Source organism: Danio aesculapii, chromosome 3 (assembly GCF_903798145.1).
Source record: "Danio aesculapii chromosome 3, fDanAes4.1, whole genome shotgun sequence".
Lineage (NCBI taxonomy): Eukaryota > Metazoa > Chordata > Actinopteri > Cypriniformes > Danionidae > Danio > Danio aesculapii.
The window spans coordinates 5,777,245-5,790,055 of NC_079437.1; the positions used below are offsets into that span (position 1 = coordinate 5,777,245).

Here is a 12,811-nt window from a genome sequence, read left to right on the forward strand (position 1 = left end):
GAAATATTGCAGCTCGTTTTTATACTTTACAGAATCATCTCGCAGGCCGGATTAAACCTTTTTGCGGGCCTGATCCGGCCCGCAGGCTGTACGTTTGACACCCCTGCACTAGAGTTTGAGCTTGTAAAATTCTGTCGTAAGGTGCTGCGAAAAGGGGTGGGATTATCAAGATAATTAGACATTAAAAAAAGCGAGAGATTGCTCCACATTTCTCTACACAGATGTCATGGTTTTATCACCTATTGGTTTCACACAATCATGTGATGCGATTTTTGCAGATCAGAGTTCACCAAGCGTGAACTTTGCATTACAGTGACAGTGGAAGTCTATAGGGTGAAAAGTGCAGTGTGACCGCGGCTTTAATTGGGCCACAATTTTCTCTGTGTTTCAGCAAATGGAATGATTTTTGGTGGAACATTTTATTTTGACACATATTTTTGGAAAATGCTTTGAAATTTTTCAAAAACACAATACACTATGGGGGAAATTTACTACCTTTTTATAATGTTTCTGGCTGTTTTTGCCCCATATGCTTCCATTATAATGACATTTTTGATCGCAAGGCATCACGCCATATAATCAAGCATTCTTGATTGATGATGGTTTTCTTGCTGGGAAATTACATCACCACCCATCCATCATTAGCATACATTGGGGAGTTTCTTTTGTCTTCCCGGGTCTGAATCTACTAAACTGTCAGAGGATATCCAAATATCCCAAGGGACCCAAAATCATTTTGGACCCCAGTCGGTTAATAAATTTATTATTTACTTATTTATTAATAAAATAAACTTGCAAAATTCCAAATAGTAAAGGTGAAATATTTGTCATTTCTGAATTATTTACAATTTTTTTTTAACGCTTTTGTTTGGAATGACTACATATTTAAATAACTATTATAAAATATATCTTTACTGTGAAGTAAATTTGCCTAAAGGGGTGGTCCACTACTATATCACATTTTAAACTTTAGTTGATGTGTAATGTAGCTGTGTGAACATAAACAACATCTCTGAATGTAAGATGCTCAAAGTTCATTGCAAAGGGAGACATTGGCTTTTACAGAGTTAGCTTAGCAAAGCCTACAGTGAACAAAGTTTGGGGATTACAAAAAACACATCCGGGCTAGTGAGCATACACATAATTATGTTCCAGAAAAAAAAAATATATATACAGCTTCCAGAATCTCTCCCAGTTCAGTTCTGGTTTTGGCTAAAAACTCCTCCAACCATAACAGATGAAGTTGTGGATTGTAAGCCACAACTGTAAGTATTTTTATTTGTTAAAATTGATCTATTACAGGCACAGTGTCTAGCGTTAATGGTATGTTGTAGCAAGGACATAAACAAGGATGTAAACAATGGGAAATGCTGTTTGGCACCGCTAACAATTTCGCTGCAAACCTATATTTATCAGTCAATCCGCTGTAAACACCCACAATCTTCAGCAGCGCTACAGTGTCTCTCTATGTGGACGCTTTCAGTGTCTGATTTCCCAGTGTTCTACATCTCAAAAATGAACTCGCAAAAGATATGCGAACGTTTCATATGACTTAAACATACTTATTCCGAATATATGTGAAAACACTTGTCCTATTTTATTTTAGAGAGCAGGCGTGAGGTTCTCCTCCGTGTTATTTTCTGTCTGATTCAGGCACAAACTAATACGGTTAACAGCTACTCTGACTGACAGTGTTTACACAGCTTAAAAGTGTGTGCTTGTAGGGGCTTGACACTTTTCCTGGTGATGTGGAGCTGATCCGCCAATCACAGCACATTATCGTAGCTGACCAATCAGAGCATATTGAGGGTGGGCCTTTCAGAGGAACTAGGAAATATGACAGTCGTTTTCATGTTAGCTGAGTAGCTGCATATAAGCAAAGATATATGAGAAAAATACTGTGATTTTCTATAAATGAAGCATTAACACACATTGCTTTGCATCTTATAAACACAACCAAGCCTCAAAATTATACTGTGGACCACCCCTTTAAACAGTGAAATAGTATTTTGGTCCTACCGCCTCACTCTATTTCATAACCACTATAAATTTAAGACCTGTAAGAAACATTTAATTTCATCAATTACATGTATTTATGCAAACTCTCAGTAGCATCCCTCTTTAAGTATTTTCCCCATTTATCAGGGATCTCACCACCCCCCTCAAATGTTTTTCTATAGTATATTTCCAGATTGTTCTTGAATCTACACACAAACCACTTCCAGTAGGGCAGTTCAGAGAGATCAGGAGTGATGCTCCAGCATGCATAAACTCCTCCTGCTCTTCTGTATTCTTTCCAGAGGACTTTTTCATCAGAGTCAATGGGATAGAAAAACAAATTGCTGTTTGCTGATGCTGATGTGCAGGTATAGGTTGACAAGTTTGATGCATCTCTGTAATGCACCCCATACACTCCAATACTACGATGGAAAGGAACACTGTGATCTCCGACATGGTTCTCTATGGTGTTTGTGCAGGTGACTCCACAGAACGGACACTGAACCCAACAGCACTGACAGAAGTGATCAATCAGAAGCTCATCTGGCCTGAACTTATAGTCCAGCTTTACTGGAAATGTGTCTGTGTTGAATCTCCTGCTGATGTCTGACATTACAGCAGGAAGCTCTTGTCTGATCACATCTTCTAGGAGTCTGAAATCATCAACATCATCACGTTTGACTCCACTGAGGTCTTTTTCAGAGAAGATCAGCTGATCTGAGAGCTGCTGTGTGAAACTCTTCAACCACAAACCAACATCTCCACTGTTGACTTGAACATGTTCAGTAGATTGATGTGCTGCGTTCATGATCTTCTGCTGCAGGAGTTTAATGTTCTCCTTCATCTTGGGTAAAACACTGATGCTGAACTTATCACTGTACCGACTGACTTCATCTCTGATGAAACTCTTATAGTGATTTCTGGGATTTTCAATGTAGTTCATGTATTTGTCAAAGTCCTCCTCTTCTGCCAGTGTCTTCAGGATGTGTTTCTCCAGATTTGTTCTGTTTCCATTCAGTGATTCACAGTTTGATCTTATTTCATCTGCTAAATCTCTGGAGGTTTTCCTGTAGATGTTCAGCTCAATGGGCTCCTTCAGTTTCTGGCAGATTATTTTAGCAAAAGTTGCTGCTGATGTTGATCTATGCTGATGGAGAATGTTATTTAATTTCTTTGTTTCTTCCAGAATTTCTTCGTTAAATTTGGTTTCAAATGATGTTTTCCACTGAATCAGTATATCTGCATATTTGTCTTTCTCAAAAAATCCAAACATTGATTTTTCCAATTCTTCAGTCGCCTCATTCAGTTCTCCTTGAATATCCGTTTTTTCAACCTCATTAATTACTTTATTTTCTTTTTTGTTGTGTAGTTTGTTCTCAATTTCCATCATTGTACTGTGGAGACTTGAGGACCATTTTCTGTACTCAATATTCAGTTTCTTGTAGGCTAAAGTCTCCAGAGAATTTCTGAAGCTGAAGACAAATTTTTCATTCAGTAAAGCTTTCCAGAGATGTACAATGTGGTCTTTTAAGTCTGTCAGCCTCATTCCTTGTGATTTTGAGGCATGAGATATAATAGTTTCCTTTAGTTCTTGAATATTTTCACTGTAGTTTGGATTTGGTGGAGCCATTGGTGGACTGCCCTCCCAGAGCTGAGCAAAATACTTCACATCATTCTGAACATCAAATCTAATGACATCACTGAAACGTTTAGCATCCGAGTCTTCATTTTTGGCAGCATTTTTTGTTATCTCATCCAGTGTTTTCTGCAATAGTCTTCTACCCTGCATGTTTTTTTCTCCAGCTGTGATGTCTGACATGTTCTGATGCACAAACACACAACTGGGTTTTAGTCTAACCTTCTTGATCTTTATGAAGGCCTGAACCACAATTTGAAGAACATCCTGCATCTCAGACGGGTTTTCTTTAAAGATGTTGATCAGTGTCAGATTTGCAAGACCAACAACAAATGTTGCCAATTCATTATCATGATCTCTTGTTGATTTTCCAGCGAGTTCTGGAGCACGGAGACCCTCAGGATCAACAACCAGAATATAGTCACATTTCATCTGTGTTTTCATCTCTTCAGACACTTTGACCAGCTGCATGAAAGCTCCTCTGGTGCACCTGCCAGCACTGACAGCAGACTGGAGTCCAAACATGGCGTTCAGCATGGTGGATTTTCCAGAGCTCTGAATCCCTAAAACAGACAGCACAAAGACTCTGGTCTGGTCTCCCAGTTTCTGGGCGAGATCATCAAGAACAGCAGAGATCCAGACCAGAGGAACATGAGCCGCATCTCCATCCATCAGCTCCAGTGGAAACCCAGAGATCATCATCTCTGCTGCGAGACTTGGGAGAGAAGAGAAGTGAACCGGCAGATCTTTCTTGTTCTCCTTCACAGATGAACATGATTCATAGATCTGACCAATCTCCCTCATGATGTGCTCCAGACTAAAGGCTGCTGCTTGAAGATCCTCAGATATTCTCTCAAGTTCAGTTTCTTCAGCTTTGAGTTGGTCAGATTTATCATGACTCTCTTTCAGTTTTTTAACTTTTGACCATTTTTCATTGTACATGTGTTGAAGAATAGTAATATCTTTTGACGTATGTTCATCGAGGAAGATTCTGAGCCAATTAAGAAAAAATATTACATGTTTGTTATTTGAGTTCATTTCTTGGATGAAGAGGTTTATAAACCCACTAATCTCAGACTCATGTTGCTGTTCACAGATATTTCTCATTTCTGAAGTTATTTGTCTTAGTTGTATCTCATCAACTTGAAGTCGATGCAGTTCTTTGTTCTTCTGACTCCACTGATGCCACAGTTTCCCCTGATGAGGCAGAAATGATTCTTTGATTTCTGTCAGTTTTTTCTCCTTCAGTAAACTGATCATCTGCTGTGCTGCTGCTCTTCCTCTCCTGCAGTCTTCATCATCTTCCTCATCTACTCTAATTTCTGAGTGCTTGGACACATCTTCAAGTCTGAAAGCGGAAAATGATTCTGAGGGACAATCACTTATAGCTCCTCTGAGTTCTTCAGATACTTGTCACTGATTTCTGTTTTTCAGACCAATCTTGTATTTTCCTTTCTTTGTCTGAATAACAGTAGATTCATCTTCAGCAAATAAGTGGCTTTGAGTCAGTGTACAGTTTTTGTATTGTTGTTGCATTTCTGGCATTTCTGTCAAGCCGTGGAAGAAGCAGCACATTGACTGAGGCCATCTCAGTGAGGATTTTCCACTGTTTCTCATGGTCTCCTGCATCTCCATGTAGATTACAGAAGGTCACACAGTCAGTGAATTTATCTGTGTTCTTCCCAGAAGGGCAGAACCAGGCAATCTCCACCACTCCATCCATCAGGACTCTGGATCTGCTGCTGCCTGGGCAGTTCCTGTGGAAGAACGTGTTGTGTTTGTCATTGATCAGACTGTTTATCAGCTGAGACTTGGATGAAGACACAGAGCCAAACCTAAAGAAAAACACCATTGGAGTTTGTGCCTTGTAGATCGGCTGGGTTTGACTGATGGTTTCATTGTTGGTGTTTCTGATCTTCCAGCTCTTGTTAATTTTCTGAATGTCCAAAGAGGAAACTCAATCTGTTGTGTGAATGGATCAGGAACAAGCAGAGGCAGAGCAAACTGACACTGGGACAGTTTAGTGACCATCAGCTGCTTCAGGAAACAATCAGCACAATGAAACACAGCCATCTGAATATCCATCGGGTGAATGAGTTCTGACTGATTTGTGCCTTTAGAAAAAGACATTTCATTGAAAATATCGCTCCCTCCTTCAGGTGAGTCATAGTCTGTTTGTTGCATGGGATTTTGCTCGTTAATCTCCTCAGCACTAAGGTATCTTGCTCTGTAGTTCATCATCAGTAGTTTCTGTATGAAAGTTTGAGTTAGCTCTTCAGTGCAAGGTTTGTGGGACTGTAATGAATGTTTAGTTATCTGAACAACATCTGCAGCTCTCAATTTATTAGTGTGTCCGTCTTTGAGATGTAGTTTGTGATAGAGATTATGCATTTTTCCCTTTAGTTGTACTTGTCTGTCTGAAGTGACTTCAGGTTTTCCAGTCCTTGTTTTTCTCTGTTAAAGAACAAATGTTTTATTTTCAGTACAAAAAGGTCATGCACTGTAGTCACAATTAGTACCTTTATGTAACAATGCATACTAAAAAATAACAAAACTTAGTGCCACATTATTACTCTTTTTTTTTTTTTATTTTTATTTTTTTTATTTATTTATTTTTTTTTTAAAAAGTAGCTGAACAAATGCAGCAAGAGTAACTACAACTTTGAGGGTAGTTTTACTTTGATTTTACCCAGCCCTAATACTGCCATGCACTCACCGGCCACTTTATTAGTGCTCATTAACACAAATTTCTAATCAGCCAATAACATGGCAGCAACTCAATGCATTTAGGCATGTAGACATGGTCAAGACATTCTGCTGAAGTTTAAACCGAGCATCAGAATGGGGGAAAAAAAAGGTCATTTAAGTGACTTTGAATGTGGCATGGTTGTTAATGCCAGACGGGCTGGTCCAAGTATTTCAGAAACTGCTGATCTACTGGGCCTTTTACGCACAACCATTTCTAGGGTTTACAGAGAATGGTCCGACAAAGAGAAATTATCCAGTGAGCGGCAGTTCTGTGGGTGCAAATGCCTTGTTGATGCCAAAGGAGAATGGCCAGACTGGTTTGACCTGACAGATCGCAGTCTGCAGAAGAGCATCTCTGAACGCACAACACATCTAACCTAGGGGCGGATGGGCTACAGCAGCAGACGACCACACCGGGTGCCACTCCTGTCAGCTAAGAACAGGAAACTGAGGCTACAATTCACACAGGCTCACCAAAATGGGACAATAGAAGGTTGAAAAAATGTTGCCTAGTCTGATGAGTCTCCATTTCTGCTGCCACATTCGCATGGTAGGCTCAGAATTTGGCATCAACAACATGAAAGCATGGATCCATCCTGCCTTGTATCAGTGGTTCAGTCTGGTGGTGGTGGTGTAATGGTGTGGGGGATATTTTATTGGCACACTGTAAGCCCATTAGTACCAATCGAGCATGGTGTCAACGCCACAGCCTATCTGAGTATTGTTGCTCACCATGTCCCTTTATGACCACAGTGTACTCATCTTCTGATGGCTACTTCCAGCAGGATAAGGCACCATGTCAAAGCGCTAATCATGTCAGACTGGTTTCTTGAACATGACAATGAGTTCACTGTACTCCAAATAGTTTTTTCCAAAATTTTCCTGCTGTTACCCAATACTTGGGAGTAAAGCAGCTCCACACAGAGCTTTTAGAATATCATGAATATGTTAAATGTAGCCCAGAACACTTATACAAAGGTCTCTTGCATTAATTCCAGAGAAGAGGCAACTCTCATTGTTGAGTGAGCTCTCAGTACTAAAGATCTCATTTTCTGGTACATCAAGGCAATGACAAGCCAGCTTCTGTTTGAAGACGGCATTACCCTTCTGCCATCATCTTAAACAGACAGAGTTGCACTGAAGTTCTGCATGTGACCCACATACATGTTCATTGTTTGGACAGTGCACAGCAGTACATAACAAGTGTCCTACCATCAACTGTCAGTGTGAGGGGTGACAGCCTCTGCTCCAGCTCAACACTTATTGATCAAGTTTTGAGGTTTTCTTTATGAGAAGAATGCTGCTCAATAAGGCTTGGCCATACAAGGCTCAATAATTTAGGGAGGGCTCTATTGATATTGCCAACTATTTAGGTGCCTCAAATTGGAGGCTCCAGAGGTGGGTACCAGGCATGTCTTCAGCTGTCATAAAGCCTAACAGCCTCTAAAAAAATGTTTTAGCGTGACCATTGACCATCTCTGAACTCTCTTCAGATATGCAAAAATGACATGCATGCCACAACAAGACTCTGTAGTGTCTAGTTGAAAGCTTGGTTTCTTGCTCAAGGGTCTCATCACAGTTTTGGTTTTGAGGGTTTAAGGCTGCTTTCACACCTGGCTTATTTAGTTTGGTTGCCCTCTTGGTGCGGTTCATTTGGGCAGGTGTGAATGTATCAATCATACTCGAGTGCGCACCAAAAGCGGACCAAAAAAGCGTACCGAGACCTCCTTGAAGAGATGGTCTCGGTACGCTTTTAAACGAACACTGGAGAGGTTTGTTTGTGGTGAGAATATGATCCAAACTAAAACAGACCCAACTGCAAAAAGTACTGTGCCTTTTTGGACTAATCCAGCTGCCGTAGGTTGATGCGCTGTGCATTATGGAATGTGGAGGAAAAATATTTGTTGACAGCGCTTTACCAACAAAGAGAGTGAGAGGGAAAAACAATACCTGATGGATCGTTGGTAATATTTCCGGAAGATGACCATGTCGCAGTTTAGCTAAATTAATTCATGCCTCCTGAAGTGACCTGCAATGTGCCAGCGCAGTTTGCAATGCCTTAAAACGTTGTTTTTCAGCCACAACTGCGCTTCATTTTCGAAATAGTTTGTCTAAAGTGATGTATAACTATATAGTATGCTATGAGCAGGTATACAATCAGCCAGCGCAGTGGTACCTCCATAGTCAAAAGCGACATTTTATGTCTGCCGGTTTGTTTACTTGCGGGAGTTCCATTGGCATTTTCCCACACCTTAATTCTGACCAATCGAAAAGCAGTTTAGGAAATGCGTTCAATAACATCTGGCCAATAAGAGATGTGGATTTTGTCAGATGACTGCATTTTGGTTCTTTTTAACGGGTTCGGACCAAAGCAATCAGTGTGGTGTGAAAACGACCCAAATAAGGCAGACAATGCAATTTATTGTATTTTGTTTGCCCTGTCCGGACCAAATAAACTGAACTACAGATGTGAAAGCACCCTAAGAAAAGATTGGTCAATGGTCATTTACTATCCTCAACTCCAGACCCCGGTCACTGACAAGACCTGTAACCTTTAAATCAAATCTGTTTTGCCATGACAGCCCCCTGTATGTATGCCTCAGCTGAAGTAGAGACGTATTTGATCGTTGACTCAAATTAGCCTGGAGCCAGTTGATAAACCCAGTTGATTAGTTTTTTACAAATTATTAGAGTATCAGTTTACTTTCATAATAAAAATTTCCCAATAATTTACTTAACCCCTCGCCATCCATGATGTTAATTTCTTTTTCATCTGTCAAAAAACAAATGTTTATGATGAACACGTGCAGGATTTCTTTTCCATACAGTGGACTTCTGTGCTTTCATTACAGCTTCAAAAACATTTACTCGATCTCAGGAAATTTCCATTCTGTAAGTAAACTAATCAGTTAAGCTTTCCTCTGCTTGAGGCTCTTCACTCACGATGTCAAAATTAGTTTTGTGTGTGTGCACTTTTTTATATGAAGTTATGAATACTTCTCATTAGTAAGTAGCTTAATTCTAACACTTGCTGCTAAAATAGTCGTTATATTTTGTAACAGGACATGGCAAATCTTTATAGACTTGCACATGCATTTTACAGACAGTCTTTAAAGCAGCGCATATCAAAAATATTTCATAGTACATGTAGATATTAATACTCACAATACATTAATATTATATCTAGTTTTGAAGCAATGAAATCAAACCTGAGTATGTACAGTGTGTCTTCCTCTCTAGATCATCTGTTTCACCCTGAGCTGTGAGTGAATCTCTTCTTCCTTGTATATGTAGTGCTTGTGGACATTTTTTGAATACCACGTGACATGAAAGTTAGAAAGCGAAAGTGTTTAATGCATTATTTCCTTTTATGGGGATGATAATATATTCAGCTGGTTTAAGATGTATGGGTTTCATTTATTGTTGCTGGCTTTAAATAGTAATGTGAATTAAAAGGCAGGTGTTGAAAGTGAATTACCACAACTCACTCACTAATGTGGCTTTAAAAGCCTTTATGAACTTTGTCAAACAAAAACACTCTTACGCATGCTTTTTATAGTTTGACATGTGTGGTCTTTCATATTCAAGCAGGCAAAAACATTTTCACAAAAGTTTTTACTACAAGTTCCCTTCAGCATCTTTCAGCCAACTTAAAAACACCAACAAGGACAAGACACTGAAACAAGTTCTTCCACATTTCATGCTTTTTAACAAAAGATTTTTTACACACCCATTTCTATATAGAGAGATAAACATTACCGGTCAAATCTTTTACAACTGTAATATTTTAAATGTTTTTTCATTTTTTAGATTTATTACAAAGATTATTTTTATGAATTATTTTACATATCTGGATTTGTAAATAAGCTAGTGGTTAGACGAGATGTCTCGCCCAACAATTTTCTAAGCGGCACTAGGGGGAGCTAGTCCGACCTGCCCTTCCTAGAACTTCCAAACAAAACTTCTGGGGTCAAGAAATGGAAGTTCAGGTAGGGAATAGAAGGAGATAAAAGAAATGTGCAAGGATAAAGAGCTGTTGGTTTTACGCATGTGAAGACATTAAAAGACTGGCGTGTAGCGAGTGCGGACACTGTGTGTCAGGCAACTTTAAAAGCGACCATTGTGTGCGAGCGGTCTCCTGGATCCTCGGTGGAGGCAGTGCGGAGCTGGATCTTTTCTTGAAGCCAGCAATGGCGATAGTCTGGTGAGAACAAGCCTCCCAAAAGGAAATCTATTGAGCGGTGGACCTGAACCGATCGACGCAGTTAGCCCGGGTCAGTTGTTCAATGCATTCATTCATACACCCACCCTATTGCTGAAAATCTTCACACACATTCCAACCATGTAACACAAGCTTTTGGTCAGCTTTGAGTGGGATCAAAGGGCCGAGGAAAAGTCATTCCCTGCAGTAACCGTGTGGTCTAGAGGTTAAGCGTTTGAACAGTGGTGCTGGTTTGAACAGTTCAAATTGTGCTGGGAACAGTTTTTGAAATTAGATTTTTTTTTTCTACTTCGAAAGAATAAACAAGACCTATTTCAGCCAACACCACCACCGTTACAAGCTTTTGTATTATTGTATGGCCAATTTCCACTGAGCAGTGCACAATTTGTTACAGTACAGCATGCATTTACTGTCTAACCACTGACGCAGGAAAACCCAATGTCTTTTGCTCTTAGATCTTACAGTTGCTTTTGACACAGTAGACCAAAAGATATTATTTTTTCTTTTAGAGCACTGTGTTGGTATTAAGGGTATTGCCTTGGAACGGTTTTGGTCATATTTATCTGACAGAAGCTTCTCTGTTCGCCTAGGGGAGTTTATGTCCTCATAACCACCTCTCTCATGTGAAGTAACTTCAAGGTTCCATTCTTCAACCTATTCTATTTTCCCTATATCTGCTTCTGTTCTCTATATTTCCCTATATCTGCTTCTGGTCTATTTGTAGGATGTATGGGATTTCATTTAATATTTAAATGCAGATGATGCGCAGCTTTATTTGACTTTAAAATCTAAAGATGCTGGGTCCATAACACCATTGTTGGACTGTCTTAAGGACCTTAAAGGGCACCTATGGTGAAATCTACTTTTCAAGCTGTTTGGATGGACATGTGATTTCGCGACCGTGAATACATGATTACATGAAGACAGAAATTACATTTTGGGGTGAATTATACTTTAGAAATACCGTATGTGACACTTTTAAGGCCAATGTTGGTGTCACTGTTGCTGTGAAGACTTCTGCGACCGCCTTTTCTTCTCTCCTGACCTTGAAAATATAATTGGCTGAATCATAGAAAAAGCTGAATTAGGATCATGTGTAGGGTCGAATCGAGATCGTGATCTTTTTTCGATTAATTATGCAGCCATAGTACACGCCCCCCAAAACAACACTTTTTAGCACATTATAATAAAAACATCTGAACTGTGTGTTGAACTGAACCTAAACTGGCACACTCAGAAGAACCATAATATTAAATCATAAAAATGGGGAAAGCTATGTGACCTTTTAAATCTTGGTTGGCAATTTTTTTTGAATGTGCAATGAAGAAGACAGAAGTGGTGGTATTTGGATCCAGGGGAACACATGGTTGTCTGGATCTTGATGTGACTTTGAAAAGTTATACTTTTTTTGCCTCTGCTAGATTGTTGTAATGCCCTTTACTGTATGTTTGTATTAGCCATGCCTCCCTGACTCTTCTGCAGATGGTGCAGAATGCTGCTGCTCGTTTGCTGACAGGGACATGCAAACGAGAACACATCACACCCTATAATGGCTTCGCAACCTTATCTAAAATAAAATAACTGTAGAGTTTAAACATTGCATCTTATTATATTGTTAAATTATTATATTGTTGTTGTTGTTTTATCAAGTTTTGTCGTATTTTGACACTCCTGTTATTCAGCAATGTTTAAACTTTACAGTCATTTTATTTTTAAGAAAAGATTGCAAAGATTATTGTTCATTTGATACTGAGCCTTAAATTGTCATTTATAAGGGATTTATAAAGCATAAATAGTCCTCATTTTAGATTAGGTCACAAAACTGCATGAAGTTGAGTTAATAAAGCATTTATTAACATATTAGTTAACTATTAGTATATGCCTGAATAATAAGATATGTAAATCTTATTTTTTTTTAAAAAATCCTCAAAACCCTCACCTACTCTTAAATACAACTGGTTTGTAAATAATGTGATACTTAATTTAGTAATGAAAAATAAATCATTAACAAAGTATGAAAATACAATTATTAAGCACATTATATAGGTGCTTATAAGTCAAGAATACAGCATTTGTAGCTGCAGTTATAAACTGCTTACTAACGTTTATTAATGTAGAGTTAATGCTTAACAGATAATGAATTCACTAGATGCTAATGCTTAATAAATAATTCATAGTGTGTAGTTATTATAAGGTGTTACCATGAT

General features: G+C 38.9%; 1 protein-coding gene across 1 annotated transcript; it reads right to left on the bottom strand.

Annotated features, from left to right (window-relative positions):
* Positions 1-851: 851 nt before the first annotated feature.
* LOC130220737 (interferon-induced very large GTPase 1-like) lies at positions 852-9,667 on the bottom strand. Its single transcript, XM_056452965.1, has 2 exons — positions 9,592-9,667; positions 852-6,088 (listed from the first exon to the last, which is right to left on the bottom strand). The coding sequence occupies exon 2, from the start codon at positions 4,892-4,894 to the stop codon at positions 2,084-2,086; it is 2,811 nt and encodes a 936-aa protein (XP_056308940.1). The 5' UTR covers positions 4,895-6,088; positions 9,592-9,667; the 3' UTR covers positions 852-2,083.
* Between the last annotated feature and the right edge of the window lie 3,144 nt (positions 9,668-12,811).

What these genes read in the sequence shown, in the direction of transcription:
- LOC130220737 (XM_056452965.1), bottom strand. Translation starts at nt 4,894, where the DNA reads ATGATCAGTTTACTGAAGGAGAAAAAACTGACAGAAATCAAAGAATCA.